Source organism: Mirounga angustirostris, unplaced genomic scaffold, assembly GCF_029215605.1.
Source record: "Mirounga angustirostris isolate CCGP_5_RB_7025 unplaced genomic scaffold, mMirAng1.0.hap1 SCAF_2, whole genome shotgun sequence".
NCBI lineage: Eukaryota > Metazoa > Chordata > Mammalia > Carnivora > Phocidae > Mirounga > Mirounga angustirostris.
This window is the reverse complement of record NW_026991710.1, coordinates 32,106,556-32,131,687: the sequence shown is the minus strand read 5'-3', so window position 1 is coordinate 32,131,687 and position 25,132 is coordinate 32,106,556. Positions and strand designations below refer to the sequence as shown.

General features: G+C 40.0%; 1 protein-coding gene across 4 annotated transcripts in view; it reads left to right on the top strand.

Moving 5' to 3' along the window:
• The window catches only part of TLR10 (toll like receptor 10), a 56,295-nt gene extending 37,188 nt beyond the window's left edge, over positions 1-19,107 (top strand). For 2 of the 4 annotated variants that reach the window (XM_054508964.2, XM_064584367.1), the window contains exons 3-6: positions 5,606-5,680; positions 13,466-13,625; positions 13,819-13,918; positions 15,217-19,107. In XM_054508964.2, the coding sequence (XP_054364939.2) occupies positions 15,276-17,705 (2,430 nt within the window). In that variant the 5' untranslated portion in view covers positions 5,606-5,680; positions 13,466-13,625; positions 13,819-13,918; positions 15,217-15,275 and the 3' untranslated portion in view covers positions 17,706-19,107. Of the gene's footprint in view, positions 1-5,605; positions 5,681-8,492; positions 8,666-12,659; positions 13,626-13,818; positions 13,919-15,216 lie in introns of those variants that run through there. The other 2 variants (XM_064584369.1, XM_064584368.1) reach the window with 2 other exon arrangements.
• Positions 19,108-25,132: the final 6,025 nt, after the last annotated feature.

Genomic DNA, 25,132 nt, shown 5'->3' with positions numbered 1-25,132 from the left:
GGCAGAAAAAGAAGAGAGGCAAGCCAAGAAACAGCCTCTTAACTATAGAAAACAAACTGAGGGTTACCGGGGGTGTGTGGGAATGGATTAAATAGGTGAGGGGGATTAAGGAGGGCACTTGATGTGTGAGCACTGGGTGTTGTATGGAAGTGTTGAATCACTCTATTTTATACCTGAAACTAATATTAAACTGTATGTTAATTAACTGGAATTTAAATTAAAACTTAAAAACAATAAAAAATATAACAACAAAAAAGTAAATATAAACTAAAAAATCCCCCACAAAACAACTAAGTCTTCATCAAAGATAGAACTAGTAGAGAACAGAGGTTATAAAGCTGGTTTCTCTACACAAATATTCTGGAATTAAGTCCTGGCTCCATTTCTCTGTAGCTCTGTGCCCTTGGATGAATTCCTTAAGCTCTTCCAGCCTCCTTTCTCACATCTGTAAAATGAGCATAGTAATGGTGCTTCCCTCATATGATTGTTACAAGAAATCAGTGGCATGATGTGTGGAGAGCCAGGGTCAGACTATTCTTTCTCCACCTGGCAGGACACAGTGAGTAGGATGAACAGTCCAGAGACAGACCACCCCAGCCTGAAATCTGCCCTTCCACCTCCTTCTAGTGACCCTGAGTGGTGATGCATTTCCTCCCTGCTTTATTACAGTGAATATAAATGAGAATAATCATTCCTGTCTCATACTATTGTTAGGAGCATTAAATGAGTTAAAACATGTAATGTGCATAGAACAGGGCCTGGTGCAGAGCAGAAGCTCTGTAAATGTTAGCTCTTATGATGATGCCATTTTTATTGTTATAATTGGTATCTTCATTACCTTATGCCACCCCATGTGGCATTGGAGCTGAGCTGTTAATCATGTGCAGTCTAGATAGTCCTAGGCTTTATCTAAGATGAAATAAAATCAGAAAAGAGACAGAATTTGACTACATAAAAAAATAGAAACAGCTCCCTGTTAAAACAAACAAACAAATGAATAAGCAAACAAACACCAACAGCTAAACATGGCCAATGGAGAAACAGTAAATTGAGAAGTAAACTGGTAGTAAATATCACAGAAAAAAATGACTTTTTTTCTTTATATAAAGAACTAGTAGAATAAAATAGAAAAGCACTAAATCCCAATTGGTATATTGGCAATGAGATGGACAGCTCAAAACAGGATTCAGTTAGGAGTGCCTGGGTGGCTCAGTCGGTTAAGCGTTTGTTTGCTTTCAGCTTGGGTCGTGATCCCAGGGTCCAGTCCTGCATCGGGCTCCCTGCTCTGTGGGGAGCCTGCTTCTCCCTCTCCCCCTGCCCTCTCTGTCTCTCATGAATAAATAAAATCTAAAAACAACAACAAAAACAACAAAAACCAGGATTCAGTTAGAGAACAAACACATGAAAACTTCAACCTCACTAATGCAACCCAAATATCACCAAAGTTTCTAGTTTTTCCTTTTATTTTCAAGTAAAACCATTCAATTCCCCAGTCTGCATGGTTGCAGGAAAGCAGTCCCTCCTGAGGACTTCAGAGGCATGCTGAATTTCTGGCTACCTCTCCTGTTCTCTCTTTCTGGACTATTTCTTCCAGTGGCTCCCCAACACTTTGGACCAGCTCATCCCTGACTTCCTTCACTGCTCCAGAGCTCTGTGATGGACTTCATTCCCTTACCAGGACACAGTCACTTCTTGAATTCTACAAATTAACACCCACACAGGTAGATGACCACCCTTAATAAAAATCCATTATCAAAGTTAATCAGCTCGGTCCCAGGCACTATGTCTTTGAGAGTCAGGGGAAGGAGTGCTGCATGTTGATATGTGGCCTACGAGGATGTTAACTTCTCTTCCAAAACACCTTGAAGATACTACTTGGAACTTAACTATGATAGCCCCATCCCCCAAAGAAATTGAAGCATTGGAAAATATGCTAAGGGAAGTTTTAAGGATTTAGAACAAAAGGATTAATTGCCAATGTAAGGGAAAAAAATAAGAAATAAGAGCCTAAATCTGGGAGGTCCACCTGCATCTAATAAGTGTTCCAGACAGAGAAAAAGGAGGGGAAGACGTTGTCAAAGTAATAAAGCAAAGAAATTCCACTGTAAGACATGAATCTCTTAACTATGCCCAGCAAAATAAATGGTAGAAGGCACCTCCTCTTGAAATTTTGAACAACTTTAGAATAATGTTAGACAATGATCCTAAAAGTTTCCAGAGAGAAAGAGAAAAGCACACACAAAGAGTCAGAAGCCAAGATGGCATTGCACTTCTCAATACCAGAAGCTAGAAAATAAAATTTTGTAGGGCAAATTATTTGGAACTTAGGAATTTAGATACAGCTAAATAATCAATCAAATATGAAACAGGTTCTCACTCTAAATTAACCCTCAAAGACTCTTTCTTAGGAAATTACTGGAGGATGTGTTCCACTAGAGATGTAAAAACCAGGAAAGACAATGCTATACATTCTCTATAGTGTTCCTGCCATGCAGGTACAAGAAACATGAGTAACTTCAAGAGCATAACAAATGTAAATATCTAGTAAACTAATTAGGAAATGATGAGTTTTGCTTACCTATTACTTTTGTTTTTAATATAGTTTATTTAATTGCAAGCATATACAATTTAATTTTTATAATAGTTCCTTTTAACTGGTTCACAAAATTCTTAAAAATTAAAAATTGGCTCTTAAGAGCTGGTGTAACCCAGCTCTAGCACACCACTAGATATCTTGGAAAATATTTCAGTAAGCATGATTCAGTGAGTAATTTTTTCATATTCAGCCAAAACATTGCGCATATTTGTTGCCAACAAGGAAATCTAGGGAGATTCCTCACGCGGATACGTCTCACAGGATGTTTGTAACGTGACAGCATTTCTCTAATACTTGGTCTAAAACAAACATGAAGCGACTTATTAATAAAGCTATAATAATAACTGGTACCTGGATGAGAAATCCAGACTTTCCTCCTTTCCTTCTCTACTGTTTTCCCTTTGTCACTCCCTTGTTTAGCTTATAAATTTTATTTTCTCCCTTTTTTCGGGTCTCCATTCCTATCCTGTCCCTTGCCTTCCATCCTGATTTTCTCTGCTTTGTTGTCCCCTCTTCTTTCCACTATGTTTTCACTTTCTCCTTTAATCTGCTATCCTTTCTGCTTTTTAAAAACCTTCCATTTTCTCTCTCTTTTCTTCTTTAATCTTTCTTTAGTATTTGCTTATCTTCACTCTTCACCCCCCCATTCCACCTCTAGTATATGAATATCTTCCTCTTTCTTAATCTCCTTCTCTTTCTACTGCCAACTTCTCTTTACTGCTGCCTTTGCTTCTATTTCTTTTGACAGCCTTTCTCAGTGTCATAGCTTATGGGCAGGACAGAGACTCATCCTGAGGATACTTTCTGAAGCTAAGAAATCTGATTATATATATAATGTATTATATATATCCTTTCTTATCCCTAAAGGCTTTGGGGGTAATTTCTGAGGACACAGGTCCTGATAGATGTTTCTACAACAGGGCTATTTACAGAGTGAACAGGATCATTTGAGAAAGGGAGTTAAGAGCTGAAGTCAGGAAAGGTGAGGAAATTAGAAATATCAATATTTGGCATTACTGGGAAAAATTCTGTGGGTGAATAGGAGTGCCAGTTTGTTGGCTAATTGTAGGATGGTCATTAATTAACTTAAGGCTCTAGCCCTATTTGTTCAATATGGCAGCCACTAGCCATATGTCGCTATCAAGTGTTTGAAATGTGGCAAGTCTGAGTTGAAATGTGCTCTAAGTATAAAATACATACCAGATTTCTAAGACATTGTATGAAAAAAATATGAAATATCTTAATAGCTTGTATATTGAATATATGTTAATATTTTGATATAGTGATTCAATATATTATTAAAACTACTTCAACCTGTTTCTTTTTGTCTCTTTAAATATAGTTACTAGATAAAGTTACTTGTGTGGCTTGCATTATTTCTATATTCTATTGGACAGTGCTGCTCTAGTCCTTGATAATGAAGTATTTACTAAATCTCTGCAAAGTCTTTTTTTTAATTTAAATTCAATTAGCCAACATATATTACATCATTAGTTTTTTATATAATGCTCAATAATTCATTAGTTGTGACTGCAAAGTCTTTCTTTGGGCTTCCATTACATATTTAGGACCATTCAATTTATTTGTTCAAATTAAAATTTTCTCCCCTCCTTATACTTGTCAAGTATAGTAAGTTTTGGTATATGTGCTGCCGAAGTGAGCACTCAAGTTCAGTTTAGTAAGTGAATGATAAATTACTGGAATTTCCTAACCATGTGAGAATTTTGTTACCTTTTATTTTTCAGAAATATAATTTAGAAAAAATAAACTGTGCCACTGTTTTCTCTTACTGATATTTATAATTAAACTAGTGGAGCTTTACTCAATTAACACGCGCTTCATACTAGACTATGACCTAGCCTGCAGTAGCTTTAAGGAAAAGCAGTCCCAGTTCCTTCCTTCCACCGGTGGGGAGCCTTGAGTTATGTGACTTTCCTCCCCGGACCTGGGCCCTATCAAAGGCAAATGGTCCCTTTCCTCAGGGACCTGGGCCCTATCAAAGGCAAGACGTAAAATAGGCCAGTAGACTATCAGATGGTCCATGGGTCCTCTGCCCAATAGAGATGCTCCATTTGGAGCTCCTTGGATACAAGGATCCAATCAGATTTATTATCTTCAGAAAGTACCCTCAGGATGCCTCTGTCCTGCCCATAAGCTATGAATCTGAGAAAAGGCTGTCAGAAGAAATAGAAGCAAAGGCAGCAGTAAAGAGGAGCTGGCAGTACAAAGAGAAGGAAATTAAGAAAGAGGAAGGGCAAAGAGAAGCTGACTCATTACTAGAGAACAGCCTTTGCCCGCTTTGGAGAGTACAGTAAGATGGCCCGACCACCAGGGCTACTGTGGGAACCATTTTGTTTGTTCTTTGTGAGGCCCTGCAGTGTGGGGCGGTGCTTCCTTACTTCTTGGCGTATCTGTAAAATAAATCTCCCACCACCTGAGGTAGCACAAGTTCTCTGTTCACTGCAATTTATATATGGAGGGAGAAATATGGCAGGCAGAATTCTGAAATCAAGGGAAGTTATAAGAGGGTAAAAGTATGTGAGAGTGTGTGTGTTTATATGTGTGGGGGGTAGTTACCACGGCAGATTATCTCTGAAACTCAGAATAAGGGAAGAGGGGGAAAAGGGACAGAAAAAAGGGAAAGATTTTTGAAAGGAATAAAAAAAATTACAGCCCCAAATTATCAGTATATGGTTCTGAGCTTACTATTCCTATTGCTAATTGCAAATTGCAAATAGAATATTTGGAAATTCCAGGTGAAGGCAGAGAGAGCAGTTCACGAACTTTTGGGCCGTGGGAATAGTGAAAACACCGTGGGCTTTGGAGCCAGACAGGCTCAAGTTTGAACCCTGACTCCATCTCTTACTGGATGATGACCTTGGGCAAGTTTCTTATTCTCTCTGAACTAGTTTCATCATCTGTCAAATGGGAATTTTATATCAGTTTGATGGAGTTTCTGGTGAGGATTAGCCAATATCTTGTATATAATACTTGCTATATTTACTTTAGGAAGTAAATGCAAGGTATGATGATGATGATGATGGTGACACAGAATACTCTTCAACTGGGCTCAACTTGTTTTTGGTAAGTAAATTTTAAAAAAGTAAAGAAAACTTCACCATTCACTGACAGAGTGAAGTGTTTAGACATGTTGGGCTCTGGGAAAAGGAAGAATACGTCTTTGGACACCAAAAAACTCCAGTGATTTTTTTTTCCTTGAGAGGACAATACAGATTATGAGTGTGCTGATCACAGTGGTTTGAGAATTTCTGAGATGAAAGAGATTTTAGAGCTTAGTTTGCCTCACAAGCCAGGAGGACCCTGCCCCACGCTCCTGATGGGTGTGCCTCCAGCACCTATTTTTATGTGTATGTGTATATGGACATGTTTGCATAGGTTTCGGTGGGCAGTAGAGTGTCCATTTTCCGTTGTGGTTTTTCTTTATACTGTTCCTTATTGCGTGATTTCCCCCTCTAAATTATGTGTAGAAATACATGCATTACATTTTTACCAAAAATCCCAATATTATTGTTTAAAAAAATTGTTGTTTTCAGAAAGTACCCCCTCCCCATTTTCACATTTACATAAACCTGTTATAATCATTCATTTTTGAATTGGCCATTCCTCCTGTGGACGATCCATTTGGAAGTTTTTTTTTTTTTTTTTTTTAAGATTTTATTTATTTAGCAGGGAGCCCGATGCGGGACTCGATCCCGGGACTCCAGGATCATGACCTGAGCTGAAGGCAGTCGCTTAACCAACTGAGCCACCCAGGCGCCCCATTTGGAAGTTTTTATCTTCACTAGCAATGTTCAGGAGTGTCACCTGAACCTTAAATATAAATAAAATCTCAAAAACTGTTGCTTTGAAAAAATTGATATGTACTCTGTAATCTATATAAATAGTGCCATGTTTGTTTTACCACATCACTTCAAAATAAGGCCTCTAGCTAACCCCTTCCCACACTTTTCTAGTCAGGTTACTGAAATTATGGAGTCGCCATTCCTATCCTTCGATCACCACTTAGCCATCCCACCCGGTTTGATGTCTGAGCTGAACTTTGAAGGATGGCACCATCAAAGTACTCTAAAATGCTTTGGGAAACAATATGGCAGTTCTGCAGAAAATTAAACATAAAATTACCATATGATCCAGCAATTCCACTTCTAGGTATAAACCCAAAAGAATTGAAAGCAGGGACTTGAACAGGTATTTGTACACCCATGTTCATAGCAACATTATTCACAAGAGCCAAACGGTGAAAACAACCCAAATATCCACTGATGGATGAATGGATAAACAAAATATAGCATATATATATACACACAATAAATTATTATTCAGCCTGAAAAAAGAAGGAAATTCTAATACATACCACAACATGAAAGAATAAAGTCCTGCCTTGCCATTCTTTTTTTTTTTAAGATTTTATTTTTATTTATTTATTTGAGAGAGAGAGAGAGTGTGTGTGTACAAGCACGTGCATGAGTGAGGGCAGGGGGAGGGACAAAGACTGTGCTAAGTGCGGAGCCCGACGCCAATTCAGGGCTCGATCCCACAATCCTGAGATCATAACTGAGCCACCCCCTTACCATTCTTTGACAAGAGTTATGAATAATTTTATCTTTAACAAAACTTTGATCTTGAAGCCAGAATGAGAGCAGTTAGAGAAAGAAAGATAAATAAAGGAACCAGGATGATAATGGAGGGTTTGGCACTGGGCCTTACCACCACTGCCATATAGAGAGAAGGATTTCCCTGAGAAAGTCTTTTTTTTTAAGCAGCCTCCGTGGCCTGAGATCATGACCTGAGCCAAATCAAGAGTTGGACTTTTAACCAACTGAGCCACCCAGGTGCCCTGAGAAACAGGTTTTGATTGGGGAGGCTGGACTATTCCAATATGAAAGGTGAAATGAGATATGCATGGACCTAACCTGCTCTCAAGGAAGGTATTAGAAACCCTTTTTGTTTGTTTTGGTTATTACTAGACCAGAAAAGGTGACTGGGGCCGTAAGAACTCTCATTGAAGGAGATGAGATTTCAGAGAACAGACTGGAATAGTCTATACCTTGCCACTCCAAGGGAATGCAGTCCCAAGAAGCTCTAGGGAAGTGTCCTCCTTTTTTTTTTTTCTTTAAAGATTTATTCATTTATTTGAGGGAGAGAGAGAGCGTGACCAGGGGGAAGGGCAGAGGGAGAGGGAGAGAAAGAATCTTAAGCAGACTCCTTGCTGAGTGTGGAGCCTGCAGCGGGGCTCAATCTCTCGACCCTGAGATTATGACCTGAGCTGAAACCAAGAGTCAGGTGCTTAATTGACTGAGCCACCCAGGTGCCCCAAGAAGTGCCCTCTTAAAAGGTTAGATAAGGAGTCAACAAGTTTAATTGGGGAACCCTTTAAAGATGACAGTTACACCAGGTAGTCATACAACTGTGGCCACACTTGAGGGGGGTGGTCTGAGAAGATGAGCATAGCATCTTCTAGCTTCTAGCATTGCCAGTGAGTTTTGAGGTGACTCAATTATTAGAAGAGAGGAGAAAAAAGAAGGAAATTCTGAAATACACTACGACATGGAAGAACCTTAAAAACATTGTGTGCTAAATGAATGAAGCCCATCACAAAAGGACGAACATTACACGATTCCACTCCTATGAGGTGCCTACGGTAGTCAAACTTACAGAGACAGAGAGTAGACAGAAAGTGGACGCCAGGGGCTAAGAGGAGGGGGAGTTGGGGAATTGTTGTTTAATCGGTCAAGAGCTTCCGTTTGGGAAGATGAAAAGATCTGCAGATGGGTAGTGTGATGGTTGCACAACCACGTGAATGGGCTTCATGGCACGACACTTAAAAATGGTAGATATTATGTATGTGTATTTTACTGTCATTTTTTAAAAAAGTGGCTTGAAGATTGTAATGAATTTAGGCAACGTGTAATGCCACTAGCCTGCAGTAGAGGGCAAGGAGCTTAAGCTTCACTGAAAAGCTTGATTCCAGTGCCCCTGCTGCCAGTCTAGCCCTGTCAGTGAACCATCCACACCTGCAGCTCCGCTGGAGCCCCTGGAAGCCTGGGGGTAAGAACTTTAGCCTTCTTTGCTCTAATACTCATGAGAAAGGAACAAGGGTTGAATGGGTCTTTTTTAAAGAAGAAATCATCTGAACTCCTGTACCTGGGAGGAAAGTAGCCTTACTCAGATTTTTAGTATTTATTATTTTGCCTATATTAATCTCAAGATGAATGATTAATGAGTGACCTTGGGGCTACTGATCTAAGAAACTGTCTTGCAGGCGCTTGAGGTTTGGGTTTCCTTTCACTGGTTGCTGATTAAACCTGGTCAGTCCTTCTACCCAGAATGGATGCTCCCATCATGGTGGGGAGGTTTCTCCAGCTTTTATTCTTCCTGTCCTGCATGTTAATAACATCTGCTGCTTGGCTGTTTAAAGCATCGTTGTGGCTCCTTTACTAGCTTAAAAGTTCTGCATGTACATGGGGCACATCTGATGGATTTTGTGCAATGTAGATCTTGTTCAGTTGCCTGGAGAAGCCCAAAGTGCCCAAAGATGGCGAGGTGGCTGCTCTAGAGGACAGAATGATTAATAGCACCAGGGCATTTGATTCCTAGGAGCGCTTTCTCACAGACCACCTATGCTGAGCTATGAATTAGAGTTCTGTGTCCTTTCTAAGTTTTGTTTCAATTCTTGTGAAATCGTCACTTAGGAAGGCATGAAGGCAAAGTCTCTTGAGCTTTATGACACCTAGCAGAGCGTCCACTAGCAGCTGCTTGCCACTTTACAGAGAAGCACGTGGGGTCGGAAGGGTGGAAGAAGCCACCATGACAGCTAGCCCTGATGGTGGAATCAACGTTGGTAATCGCATCCCAAACGACTTAATTTCAGGTGTTTTTTTTTTTTTAAAGATTTTATTTATTTATCTGAGACAGAGAGAATGAGAGAGACAGAGAGCACATGAGAGGGGGGAGGGTCAGAGGGAGAAGCAGGCTCCCCGCCGAGCAGGGAGCCCGATGCGGGACTCGATCCCGGGACTCCAGGGTCATGACCTGAGCCGAAGGCAGTCGCTTAACCGACTGAGCCACCCAGGCGCCCCCCAGTGTACTCTTTAAAAAAAAAAAAAATTTATTTGAGAGGGAGAGAGAGAGCATGAGCAGGGGGAGAGGTAGATGGAGAGGGAAAGGCAGACTTCCCCTCTGAGCAGGGAGCCCGATATGGGACTCGATCCTGGGACTCCAGGATCATGACCTGAGCCGAAGGCAGTCGCTTAACCAACTGAGCCACCCAGGCGCCCTTAATTTCAGGTTTTGAAATGCCTTCAGTTCGGGTTCTGGAAGGGAGTAGATAGGTCTGGATTCAAATCCATACTCTATCCTTTATTCACTGGGTTACCTTGGGTGAGTTACTTAACCTCTGAGTTTTAGCTCCTCCATTTGTGACATAGGGGATAAAAATGTCACCATTTTGTTGAGTTTTTGAAGGGATTGGACAAGATAGCATATGAAAGCATTTAGCTCTATGCCAGCCACAAAGGACGCACTCAAAAATGTCATTCTTGCTCTTTCTTTTGTTGCAAAGATCATTCAACAGGCTCTGAGGTTTTAACCCCTTCTCCACTTTTTTGCATCACTGGGAAAAATATGATTAAGTATTCTTTGCTAAACCACCAATAGTCATTTCATAGTGTCTTTTGATTTGGACTTTTAAATCATAAGCTATTAAAGAAAGTCATTCTCTGTTTTTCACCTGCTCTCAGCATAGTAGTAATAGTAGTAGGAATAGGACAATATATAATACATATTGAATGCATCTTTCATAAAAAAAAATTATGCCCTACTTTTTAAAATGTTGAAATGAAATATCATAGTGTACATGAATTGACTGATAGGACTTTTTAATTTTATTATATTTAGAGAAGTTCAAAAAGAGTAAGTTCCTCTCCCTTCTTTAGAATAAGTTACAGATGAGGTTGTGGTATTGGGCAGGGAGAAGAAGTCAGTAAAATATGAAAGCTATGACACCTCATTTCAGGGGATTCCAGAGGTAGCAACTGGGTTAGATTCTGCTGCATTTTTCAAGGGCCATACCCCCCAAACTTAGGAGCTACAATTTGAAGTACTCTGTGAAATGATAATGTCAAAAAACACTTTTGTCAATAAATAAATGAATGAACAAAGGTTTCAGATAGCAGTATGTTTTGAAGAGACATAAAATAAGGTGATGTGAACTAATAGCGAGTTGGCCACTTTTTTTTTTTTTTAAAGATTTTATTTATTTGAGAGAGAGCACACATGAGTGGGAGGGGGAGGGAGGGGCAGAGGGAGAGGGAGAAGCAGACTCCCTGCTGAGCAGGGAGCCCGACACAGGGCTCGATCCCAGGACCCTGAGATCATGACCTGAGCCAAAGGCAGATGCCTAATTGACTGAGCCACCCAGGCACCCCACAAGTTGGCCACTTTAGATTAGGTGGTCAAGTCAGGTCTCTTAGAGGAAATAATCTGTAAGCCAAGATCTAAATGACAAGACAATCCAGCCTAGCAAGGATTGGGGAAAGAGCATCCCAAGCAGGGGGACAAGCTAGTGCAGGGCGCTAAGGTCAGAACAGGTGTGGTATGAAGTGAGATCCCAGAAAGAAGCAAGAACAGCTCATGGAGGGTGTTATAAACCAGTATCGAGAGTTTGGGTTTTATTTTAAGTGTGACAGTACATAGTTAGGACATAGGCTGGCTGCTGTAACAAAATACAGTGGCTCCAGCAAGATAGGGCTCAACATAATGGCTTAATCCATGTCAGTCCTTGTAAGTAACTGATATAAAACCTAAATTGGGTGGCCATTTGAAGACTTACTCGTTAGGTTCCTTGGACTGTATAATGGGAAACTTTAAAGAATCAGTATGACTTAGTGAGATGTAATTTCATTGTGATAAGGTATTATAACATATTTGAAAACAAATTTACCTTGACTCATCCCAGAGAGACAAGGTAGCAGAGTCACTAAGACACCAGGCACTGGTATGTTAACTCTGTGACTCTGCAGCAGTTATATGACCTCTCTAAGCACCACCTTCCATACCTGTAGAAGGTGAACAGTGATAGCACTGACCCTGTAAGGCAGTTGCTGCAAGGATCAAGCTATATGAAGTTAGTATTACTTAGCTCAGTGAATGCTAGTTATTGTTACCTAGAAAGACATCAAGGGGCCACTGCCTCATTTGCATGATAGAGTCAACTTGGAGATGCTATCAGACTTGTTGAATAGATATAAATATATAGATTCATGACCCAGAACAAGTTACTCAGGCCATCTTAAATGTGGGTAATGAATTACTATTAGGGTACTGGTAACAAATTTATTTTGCTATATTTTTAAAATCTGGAAAATTATCATGAACATAAAGTTGCATCATAGAAGCTGTCTTATTATGTTCATATTTGTTCTTACATTGATCATTGGATGCTTTATTAAGGGTTACATAAAAAGGAGATGACCAAGAAAAGACTACCTGGGATAGATTGGAGGAATATTTTCAGTGGAAAGGTGAAAACTCCAGGCCAGTTCCAGGCTACCATCTTCTCAATCCCATCCCCCACCTGGTGCCTTTTGTGGCCCCTTCCACTGAGCACACAATAAACAAGGAATATCATAATCAAAGTTTTCTCTTCATAGTCATGGCACAAGATGGTTGAGCATTTCTGTGTCCATTTTCCTATATTCTACAGAACAGTTTTATAAAGTATTTGCATTTTTAAATTATTTTGGGAAATACCTACATTTTCTAGAATTTCCTCAACAACAATAATGACAAATTTGGGCAGGTTCTAGAGAAAGAAAAATCCAGATGAGCGTGAGGTTATAGTCCAGGTGTCCTTTTGTCTGAGTTCTGCCTGTTTTGTCCCCTCACCCTATCAATCCATATCTCCATGTCTATGTCTTTTTGCTATCTCATTATTTGTCTATGTCTACCGACATAGTATGTCTATGTATTTGTTATCTCATTTATTTATCCCAACACTCTGTGAGGAGAGTACTATTACAGTACTATTACCTGCATTTTACAGATGAGGAAACTCATGGATGCTGAGGACTTTGAGAGAAGAGTCAGACTTCAAGTTGTTGATTGGACACAGAATGGAGACAATTGAAGAATTAAGATTTTCACAATATTCATTATTCAAGACATGTATTAAGTACCTATGCTGCCAGGAACTTTTCTGGGCACTGGGACTATAGCAGTGAATGGAACAGATAGAACTTCTCTTCCTACACAGCTTACATTCTAGTAGGGGGATAAGAAAAGAGAGATTACGAACAAAATGTTAGGTGGTGAGAAGGGCTAGAAAGAAAAATAACTTTAAGATAAGGAGAATAGAGAGCAATTAGGGAGTGGTATTTTGTAGAGGGTGGTCAAAAACCGTCTTTCTGATATGGTAACCATAGTGCAGAGATGTCAAGGGAGTGAGGGAGCATGCCACTTGTCATTTGGGCAAAGTGTATTCTGGAAAGAGAACAGCAAGTACAAGTTCGAAGATTTGATGTGAGAGCATGCTTGGAAAGTGTAAAGAATGACCAGACAAGAGTTGGGAGATACGGATTGAAGATGTCAGATCTTGCAAGGACTTGGGATTTTCCTCTGGTTGAAATAAGAAACCAGTGGAGGATTTGGAGTAGGGAAGTGGCAGAGTCTGATGTTCATTTTAAAGATTCCTCTGTCTGTTGGGAGGAAATGACTGAAGAGGCATAAGGTTGGTAGGAAAGGCCCCCTGGGACTCTATCGAGAAAGGAGGCAGTAGGGGAGGTGGGGTGAAGAAGTTAGAGTCTAATATTAAATTAATAAACTCTTAAACTTTATGTTCTCCCACACCAGGCACTGGGAAAATACCAAAGCAAGGTAAACAGCTTGATGAGTTTTCCTGCTTATCCATGCATGTGTCCAATACACACCTACCTTCACTTTCCTCAGACTTGTCACTCCTACAGACAAGCAGGAAGAAGAAAGGATATACTCCGTGGGAAGATATGGCGTAGTGAGTCCTCTCCGGGCTATTCACATTGTCCCATTGTTCTGAGGAGCTGTGTGTGTGTGTGTGTGTGTGCACGCGCGCGCGTGCGCATGCGCGCACCCATGTACCTGTGCAGGCCTGGTGTATATATTTTGGCACTGTAGAAAGCCCCCAAGAAATGGAAACTGCTTTCATCATTATTGCTATTATTTGGCAGTGATCCAGATTGATTTTGCCACCAACCTGAAGACATATGCAGCCATAAAGACAGGAACCATTCTGTTTATTTCTATGTTTTGGACCTGCCATGTTAATGGGTAAGTGTTGTTGAAAATCAGATATTAGCTCAAAGGACTCTCTCTGTCCACAAATATAAAAGTTGAGGAACAATTCCTTAACATTTATTCAGGAGCCCATAGTATTTGGTAATAAAAAATTACTTCATTGAGAACTTAAAACCTGCACATAGATGTTTATAGCTGTTGCAGTCATAACTGCCAAAACTTGGAAGCAACCAAGATGTCCTTCAGGAGGTGAATGGATGAATGAACTATGGTACATCCAGATAATGGAATACTATTCTGTTCTAAAAAGAAATGAGCTATCAAACTATGCAAAGACATGGAAGAACTTTAAATGCAAATTAGTAAGAGAAAGAAGCTGATCTGGAAAAGCTACATAGTGTATGTTTCCAGCTATATGCTGTTCTGAAAAAGACAAAACTATGGAGACAATAAAAACATCAGTGGTTGCCAGGGGTTGTGGAGCAGGGGGAAGATGAATAGGCAGAGCACAGAGGAATTTTAGGGCAGTGAATGTATGCATAATGATGAATGCATGTCATTATACATTTGTCCCAACTCATAGAATGTCCAACACCAAGAGTGTGAACTGTAATGTCAGTTACGGACATCGAGTGATGACAATGCGTCAATGTAGGTCCATCAATTGTAACAAATGTGCCACACTGATGGGGCATGTTGATAATGGGGGAGGCTGTGCATGTGTGGAGGTGGGGGGATATGGAAAATCTCTGTACCTTCCCCTCAATTTTGCTGTGAGCCTTAAACTTCTCTAAAAGAGTAAAGCCTTACAAATTTTTACTTTCAATTTTCTTAAAGCCTCAGGCTATCAAAATGGCCCAGAAGGGAGAATGTTGAGTATGACCTGGCAATGAAATTCCTAAGTTGAACTGGGAGAAAGGCACTTATGCCAACTATTATATATCTCCCTTCTGGAAATTCTGATTTGCATCAGCGGTGGGGATATGGCACAGTAACTAGCTTAGAAATCTATAACCCAAGCTCTCAGATCAAGTCAAAGACTCAATATACAGGTTGGAACCCTATTCCAAACTGTTGGTGAATAGAGTCAAATTTTGTTATTAAAAATATTCTATACTGGGGACCTGGGAAACTCAGTTTAGTGTCCAGTTCTTGATCTCAGCTCAGGTTATGATCTCAAGGTCATGAGTTCAAGCCCCACGTTGGGCTCCATGCTGGGAATGGAGACTACTTAAAATAATCAAACAAACAAATAAATAATCAATCCTGTAGAATTTAATAAATGACATAACCACTTTATATTATATGCTTAATATTATATGTCTTTCTAGGATTTTGAACTCATCATCATTCATATAAGGGAACCAGTGATAGAATCCTTGGAATTACAATGAAATATATCAGAAGCATTTACATATTTTGTAGTATTGCTATGTCAGTGCAGGGCTGGGCTTCAAAGCTGCCAGAAGAAAGGGAGTTAACGACCAATTTCTCCAACTTGTCCCTAAGAAAGATTCCTGCAGACTTGACCCCAACCACAACCACACTGGATTTATCCTACAACCTCCTTTCTCAACTCCAGAGTTCAGATTTTCGTTCTGTCTCTAAACTGAAAGTTTTGATTCTATGCCATAACAGAATCCAAGAGTTGGATATCAAGACCTTTGAATTCAACAGAGAGTTAAGATATTTAGATTTGTCTTATAACAGATTGAAGATTGTAACTTGGTATTCACTGGCAGGTCTCAGACATTTAGATCTTTCTTTCAATGACTTTGACACCGTACCTATCTGTGAGGAAACTGGCAACATGTCACATTTGGAAATCCTAGGTTTAAGTGGGGCAAAAATACAAAAATCAGATTTCCAGAAAATTGCTCATTTGCATCTAAATACTGTCTTCTTAGGATTGAGAAGTCTTTCTCATTATGAAGAAGGTAGCCTGCCCATCTTAAACACAACAAAACTTCACATTGTTTTACCAATGAACACAAATTTCTGGGTTCTTTTGCGTGATGGAATCAAGACCTCAAAAATACTAGAAATGACAAATATAAATGGCAAAAGCCAATTTGCAAGTTATGAAACTCAACAAAATCTTACTTTAGAGGATTCCAAGACCTCTGTTCTATTACTTAACAAAGTTGATTTACTCTGGGATGACCTTCTCCTAATCTTCCAGTTTGTTTGGCATACATCAGTAGAATGCTTCCAAATCCAACATCTGACTTTTGGAGGCAAGGTTTATCTTGACCACAATTCATTTGATTACTCAAATACTGTAATGAGAACTATGAAATTGGAGTACATACAGTTCAGAATTTTTTATATTCCGCAGGAGAGGATCTACTTGCTTTTTACCAAAATGGATATAGAAAACCTGACTATATCAGATGCACAAATGCCACACATGTTGTTTCCTGTTTATCCTACAAGATTCCAATATTTAAATTTTGCTAATAATATCTTAACGGATGACCTGTTTAAGCAACCTATCCAATTGCCTCATTTGAAAACTCTCATTTTGAAGGGCAATAAATTGGAGACACTTTCTTTAGTGAGTTTCTTTGCCAACAACACATCCCTGAAGCACTTAGATCTGAGCCAGAATCTGTTACAACATGAAAATGATGAAAATTGCTTTTGGCCAGAAACCTTGATCACTATGAACCTGTCATCCAACGAACTTGCTGATTCTGTTTTCAGGTGCTTGCCCAGAAGTATTCAAATACTTGACCTGAATAATAACAAAATTCAAACTGTCCCGAAAGAGATTATTCATCTGAAGTCTTTGCAAGTGCTAAATCTTGCATTTAATTTTCTAACCGATCTTCCTGGGTGCAGTCATTTCAGAAAACTCTCAATTCTGAACATTGAAATGAACTTAATTCTCAGCCCATCTCTGGATTTTTTTCAGAGTTGTCAGGAAGTTAAGACTCTGAATGCAGGAAGAAATCCATTCCGGTGTACTTGTGAATTAAGAGATCTCATTCAGCTTGGAAAATATTCAGAGGGCATGATGATCGGATGGTCAGATTCGTACATCTGTGAATACCCTTTGAATCTAAAGGGGACTAGGTTAAAGGATGTTCATCTTCCTGAGTTATCTTGCAACACAGCTCTGTTGATTGTCACCATTACAGTTATCATGCTAGTTCTGGGGATGGCTGTGGCCTTCTGCTGCTTTTACTTTGATCTGCCCTGGTATCTCAGGATGCTGGGTCAATGGACACAGACATTGCAGAGGATTAGAAAGACAACCCAAGAACAACTCAAGAGAAATGTCCAGTTCCATGTGTTTATTTCATACAGTGAACATGATTCTACCTGGGTGAAGCATGAATTAATCCCCAATCTAGAGAAAGAAGAGAAATTGATTTGCCTTCATGAGGGAAACTTTGACCCTGGCAAGAGCATTACTGAAAATATCATGAACTGCATTGAGAAAAGCTGTAAGTCCATCTTTGTTTTGTCTCCCAGCTTTGTCCAGAGTGAGTGGTACCATTATGAACTCTACTTTGCCCACCACAGTCTCTTCCATGAAAATTCTGATTACATAATTTTTATCTTACTGGAACCCATTCCACTCTACTGCATTCCTACCAGGTATCCTACGCTGAAAGCTCTTCTGGAAAAGAAGGCATACTTGGAATGGCCCAAGGATAGGCATAAATGTAGACTTTTTTGGGCAAATCTTCGAGCCACTATTAATGTTAATTTATTAGAAACCGGAGAGATGTGTGAACTACAGACATTCGTGGAGCTGAATGAAGAGTCTCGAGGTTCTGCAATCTCTCTGATAAGAACAGAGTGCCTATAAAATCTTCTCTTCCCCTAGGGAAATTTGGGCCTGCATACACTGTTGAGATAGAAGTTGAGGGTGCCTGGGTGGCTCAGATGGTTGAGCGTCTGCCTTCGGCTCGGGTCATGATCCCGGGGTCCTGGGATCGAGTCCCGCATCGGGCTCTCTGCTCCTTGGGAGCCTGCTTCTCCCTCTGCCTCTCTCTCTCTCTCTCTGTCTCTCATGAATAAATAAATAAAATCTTTAAAAAAAAAAAGAAGTTGATACATGTTTATGATGGTAATATGGCAATATCATTAAAATGAAAAATGATTATTATTTTCATGTCAGTTCCTAGAAGGATTTCTAAGAATGTATACTACAGAAACACAAGTTTGCAAAGGCTTATGTAAAAAGGTGTTCATCCCAGCATTGTTTATAATCATGAAAAATTGAACAGAGCTCACATTTCCTAGAATAAAGGTTGATTCAATAAATTATAGTTCATTAATGCAACAAAATATTACACAGCCATTAAAAAGAATGAGGTAGTGCTATATTTACTGGTATGGGGAAAATTATACTAATATGGTGGTTTATATGTTGAAATAAAAGTATCAATGAATCTACACCAGTACATTGATATAGTAACAGTGGTTTGAGTCTGGGAGGTTGTATTACAGAAAACATTTGATTTCTATGTTGTATATTTCTATAACATTGGGATTGCTTAAGTGAATCTGTATTTCTTTTGTAGGTAGAAAAGTACAATAAAGATAATATTTGGGGCACCTGGGTGGCTCAGTCGTTAAGCGTCTGCCTTCGGCTCAGGTCATGATCCCAGGGTCCTGGGATCGAGCCCCGCATCGGGCTCCCTGCTTGGCAGGAAGCCTGCTTCTCCCTCTCCCACTCACCCTGCTTGTGTTCCCTCTCTCACTGTGTCTCTGTCTGTCAAATAAATAAATAAAATCTTTAAAAAAAAAAAAAAGATAATTTTTAAAGCCTATACATCCTATTCATTTTGCTTGATTCTTCCTTTCTAGTCTCACTAGTCATAGAACGAAAACAAGCTTTTCTAAATATTGTAAAATTGTGTTACTTCCCTGATTAGAAATGTTACTTCCCCGATTACAAAAATTTCTGTGGCTTGGGATACCTGGGTGGCTCAGTTGGTTAAGAAAAATTTCTGTGACTTACACACCTATAAAGGAAGAAAACGGCCATATTTAAAATCTGACACCAATCTCCTCTTACCTCCATGCATCCTATCATTGAGCCCTAACAAGTTATTGGACCTTCCCCAGAACATTCAGTCTCTTTGGTATCATGACTGGCTGTTGAGGGAATCTTACATATCCTTCAAGGTACAATCCAAATGTCAACTCTTTTATGAAAACTTCCTCATTTCCAAGTATGGTGCTCCTTGATGCTCCATAACACTTCAGACATATTTCTATCACCACACTGATCATATAAGTTTTTAAAGTTTCCCTTTCTTATTAGACTATGAGCTCCTCAAAGGCTAGGACAGACTTCCCTCTGCCCTTATTTTCAGCAGTGATTTGCTCAGTCCCTGGTTCAGAGAAGGTGTCAGTGAATGTTTATGTTAGGTAAGCTAGAGGAACGTAGCAGGGACCCAACTGGCTTCAAGATAGAAAGTCAGCTGAGAAGACTGAGAATCCAGAATTGAAGGATTTCTGAGTATAGCTTGAATCATGTGAAATTGCCAGTATGTGGTTGCTCTTGGCCTATAAGAACATCTACTTTATCTCATTCAATCTAATAAAACGAATCTCTTAAGCAGGGTAAAATTGGACTCTGCATCTATTTTATTTCCTCATAGTTGTGGTCTTATGAATTCCTCATGCTAGTAGTCATTTGAGAAATTGTAATCAAGATGGTCAACCTGAGAGTATAGGGACAGAGTTGGGTGTCATTCTCCAAGCCAGGTTGTGCTACCATTTGGCTAATGACCAGTCTACTATGAGGAGCTAGAGCTCAGTAGCCTTGAGTGTGAGTGTCTCTCTTCTTCCCCCCTGGTGAGCCCATAAGTCTGTTTGGTAGAAGGGTAAATCCAAGGAAACCACAGTGCAGGGAGAGCAGAAAATGGGGAGAATGCATTTCCAACCAGGCTTACAGCATCTGGGCCACTGTTATTAGTGCGATTCATGGCTTCTGGGTGAGTCAGACAGACACTGCAGGAAGATTTTGTAAATTTTGAGTAAATGACTCAGTATGAGACTCTCACTGTTAAACATTAGCTAATTGGGAACATATTAAGTAGGTAATATTAGCCCTAAAGTCACCAGGATTGAGTTATCCCCTGGTAGAATCCTCAGTTTAGTAATACAGTTTTAAAAATAAGTGTACTTTATCACAACTAAAAAAAAATAACACATCAGGCTTAGCTGTCAGTTACTTTTTGTTTCAGCAGCTGGACTACCCTTAAATCTTACCTATCAGACCACTGTACTATTCCTTTCTCAGAAACTCAGATACCATCAAAAATGTCCTACTTTGCTTGGTTTTGACTCTTATGGCTCATACCAGAAAATGAATTTTCCATAAGTTTAATATTGGGACTTGAGATAGAGGTAGCACCTAGCCTTGTGCAAACCTGATGATATACTTCTACCCAAGATATTCCGGATTTCAAGGGATCCACTCTCCTCAAGCATGACACTGATGAGGAAGTAAGCATTACACAGACTGCATGCTGCAATGGAACCCTGTGTAATGACACACACTGATCATGTTTTGAAAGTGATTTCAGGTCTCGTGAAGTTGCAAGTTGCTTTTCATTTCCTTGCCATTTGTCAACCTGGAGCTTCTTCCATTTACCGCCCCCCCTCCGCCCCAAGGATATTGAGCTCTATCAATATTGCTCAAGTCTGTCTTGGATTCTTCAGGGTGCCTTCACAACTACTGGGCATCTCTGCAGATAAATGACAATCTTTTCAGGATGCCAAGAGTCCAGTGTTGATGATGTTCTATATATTCTATAAACATGACAAAGAGGTCTATACTAACATGAGATTATAATCTTCTACTTCCAAGTGGTTTGGAGGGAGAAGAATTTTAAATGTAATTTATGGCAAATGTTCCCTGAGGTTCAACTCTTTTATGAATTATAATGAACCATTCAAGAAAAGCATGGACTAGGAATATTTAAACTGCGTGAGAGTTTAGAGCTTACCAAGTATAACTCTCACTTTTAAGTGGGAAATTGAGGCTTGGGAATTTTAAATGACTCACCTAAGCCTGAGGTCAAACACTAGTCTTTCAACTCTTTGACTGAAGAGGCTTTTCTTTCCAATCTAGGACAAGGTGCCTCTTAATTTTACTATCTTGATCCTTTCGTTTCCATTCTTAACAACAGGGCCCTGAGTTGGGCCCCTTGCATATCCCACTTATACTGTTCATAATTATTTGTGCGTGAACTCTGCAGTCTCTCCCTACTACCTCACACTTCTTCCCCAATCCCAGCCCCCAACTCTTAGGAGAGCCTTCCTTGAAATTCTAAGTCCTTCTTAGGGTCTGGTACTGCCAAGGTGGGCAGTGTTCTTTAAGCGATAGATCCCTGGTCCAGGCCCAGACCCACGTGGATCCTGGTCTTCACTGTCCCCTTAAAGATGCTTTCTGACCCTCTGTCTTGCACATGAGGTCAACCAGGTTATTCTGAGGAGCTCTGGGACTCATGCCTATGGGGTCCTCTCAGAGTCTGGTGGTTGAGCCCCAATTTGAGTTCGACAATCTGGCAAGCAGATCACTCTTGCTGGCTGAAGCAGTGTGGGATAACCGAAGATTGGGCCACCAGAATAGTGCTAACACACTGATTTGGGGTGACTCTCACATTGAACACAAGATGACTTCAGGGGTCAGAGCTATCAATAGTCTACCACCAATCCTTGGGCTTGAGCCACCAGTGTGGGCTTGTGTCCCTCTGTGTTTTGACTGTGGTGCCACCTCTTGTCTATAACACCTTAGGATAGCAAGCATGGTGGCAGGTGTCTTTTTCCCTGCACTCCTCCTCTTCCCCCAACCTCTGGCATCCAGGGTGATAACCACCATTGCTGTAGGCTCTGTGTCATGTGTTAGGTAGTCCTTCAAGGATGGTTTTCAGACTGAACACCAATGGGCCTTCCAGTCAATGTCCTCTCTTACCTGCCATTGATGTAGTGACATTGTGCTCTCCCTATCTTAAGCCATGCTGAAGAGGGAAGTACAAAGTACATATCTTGCAGGAGTAGGACGGTGCTTCTCTCTTCACATATGAACCCCTCCCCTAACCCCCTGACCGGTGTTAGTGTGTGGAAGGCAAGGGTTCAGTCAATATCAAAAGAGCTCCCATTCTGAGGATGCGATGATTACTACCTCAAGAATCCAGGAGAAGAAAAGACTGGAAAATACCTTGTTCTATGTTTATAGCATCCAACCCTGAATAGTAAACAGGACCAGAAAAAAGAATATTGATTCACATTTACCTACATATTTTGGGGAAGGCTCACATTGATGAAGCAGAGTACCAACCTTTGAGAAAGAGTCATTGGAAGGCAGTGTGGCTGAATGATACAGTATCCTGGCTAATAATGTGACCAGCATTACAGACATGCTATTGGGGAACTTCAGAGGCAAGAAGAGCTATCCTGTTTAATGTAAACAGGCTCTGAAGATCCAGGTCCTCATGATTAATTACAGCACTGTTACCATTTTCTCCTGGTGGGACATATAAAATTAACCAGGGAGAGTGCATTGGACAATAAAATGCCTGAAGGGATGGTTCCTGGATTTGAACAAGAAGAGATGGTACTTGGACCCTACAAAGAATCTTTCAATGTGCCAACTGGACAATAAGCAATACATAAATAACTCTATCCATCTTCATGAATAAGACACTATACCTCTCATGGGTCCATATATTTTGAAACATTTTTAAATCAAATTATTTATATAGACAGGAGCCCTACATTGCAAAAAATCTTTTCCTAGAGCCCTGAACACCCTGGGGTCAGCTCTGAGAAGGAGAATTTCCTGCCTTATGCAGCCAGAACTTAGCTTGCTTCTTATTTCTTGGCTGCTCAACTTGTTTCGGTTTTTGCATAAGTCGTTGACAGCAGGAGAGTTTTGTCTCAAGTGCTAATGGGTCATGTGTTGAGATTCAGTGGTAAGACTGAAGGATCTGACAGAGTGGCAAAGGCAAATTCTAGTACCACAGTATTAAGGTTATTGGAAGTTCCTCCTATGGTTTTTATAAAAAATGGAAAGGAAGCGAGACATTTCTTATTTTATGTCATGATGGGTGAAAGCTTCACATTATTAAGTTCTCTTCTCCCTATGGAAGATGTTAGATTTTTAGCTGTGCCTAGGAACTTTCTAAACCTAATGACCTGAAGTATTTAACTTCCTGGCAGCAATACCTTTGGCCCTGGGGGAAAAATAGGGCGGAGAAAAAAGCTGTATATATACTAGGTTAGCTCTAATTGTCTATTAGGACCAATGTCTTCTTTTGATTCCTGGACTCATGGGTCCTGGGGAGATCCAGAGACCCATAAGCCTTCAACCTCCACCTGATTCTTTGATTTCTGGAAAAGAGTTGAGTCAGTCTCCATGATACTGTTTTTAGTATGATGGCCCTGTGTGTAATAATACAAATTGCTAACCCTTCTTGAGGTTTATATGGGCCAGCCACTGTTCAAAGGATGTCGTGAGTTATCCTTGCTAATTCTCATAGATCTATGAATTAAATTTTATCATTATTCTCATGGAAGAGACAAATACCCAAGGTGCCCAAAAGTTAAGGTTTCATAGATAATAAATGACAGAAACCCAAGGCAATCTGATTATAGAGCCTGCTTTCATATCTACCATTCTATGCTGCCTCCCAAGAGCTTGCTATCTATTGGCTTCATTCATATTTATATTCACCATGAAAATACCTGTTCCTTCTACACCATATTTTTGGGTGGAGGTGTCTTGTTGCTTAAGAGTGATTCTCATTATTTAGTGTAAAACCCAAATGCCGCCAGGCCTCACTGTAGCTAAAATAAGGCACATCAACATCAGTGATCCCCCAAGTTCTTGTTCTTGCCCCCACCTGCTTAAGCAGCACTTCTGGTCCTCCTGCAATGGTCCCTGTGAGTAGTGCTAGGAGATCTCAAGGAGGCTCAGTTTTGTTCGCGCATCACACTGTCACCTACACTCACCATTTGGCGCCACCGTAGTCGTCTGGCCACTCTAGCTAACTCAGGTGGCTAGAATTGTGGCTTTTCAAAGCCCTTGAAAGAGCCTTGCACTACTGACATTGCTGAATGAAGGTATCTCCTAAATTATGCTAATGTCCATGCCGAGGTGTTTTCTCCCAACAACCCCAAATTCATTTATCCTTGAGGTGAGGAGAGGAGCCATGCTTCCCAAAACAGGGTGTCAACATTCTGGCATTCCAAAGCTGCAGCGCTGGAATCTAGAATCTCACCAAGTCAACATCACTCATCATCAGGGAAATGTAAATCAAAACCACAATGAGATATCACTTCATACCTGTTAGGATGGCCATTAACAAAAAGACAGCAAATAACAAGTGTTGGCTAGGATGTGGAGAAAAGGGAACCCCTTGTTGGTGAGAATGTAAATTAGTGAAGCCACTATGGAAAACAGTATGGAGGTTCCTCAAAAAAAAAAAAAAAAAAAAAAGAAGTACCATATGATCCAGCAATTCCAAAGAAAGTGAGAACACTAACTAGAAAAGATCCCTGCACCCCCATGTTCGCTGCAACATTATTCACAATAGCCAAGATACGGGAACAACCGAAGTGTCCATTAATGGATGAATGGATAAAGAAAGTGTGGTATAAATATACGAAGGGATAGTATTTGGCCATAAAAAGGGAAGGAAATCCTGCCATTTGTGACACCATGCATGGACCTTGAGGGCATTAAGCTAAGTGAAATAAGTCACACAGAGAGACAAATGCTGAACAATCTCACTTAAGTGTGCAATCTAAAAAACAAAACAAAAACCGAACAAATACCAAGCTCATAGATACAGAGAACAGATTGATGGTAGCCAAAGGCTGGTGGGTGGTGGGTGAAATAGGTGAAGGGGGTCACAAGGTACAAACTGCCAGTTAGAAAATGAACAAGTCCTAGGGATGTAATGTACAGCATGATGACTATAGTTAATAATAACAATGTATTGCATATTTGAAAGTTGCTAGTAGGGTAGATCTTAAAAGTTCTTATCCCAAGAAAAAGAGGCTTTGTAACTACGTATGATGATGGACGTTAACTAGATTTATTGATCATTTCAGAGTATATACAAATTTCGAATCATGTTTTACACCTGAAGCTAATGTAAGGTTATATATCAATTATGTTTCGATTTAAAAAACTGGAGAGAAAAATAAGAATCATACTAGTGTTCACAGTTTACTTAAAAATAATTTGAAATCTAATGTCATATTAAATGA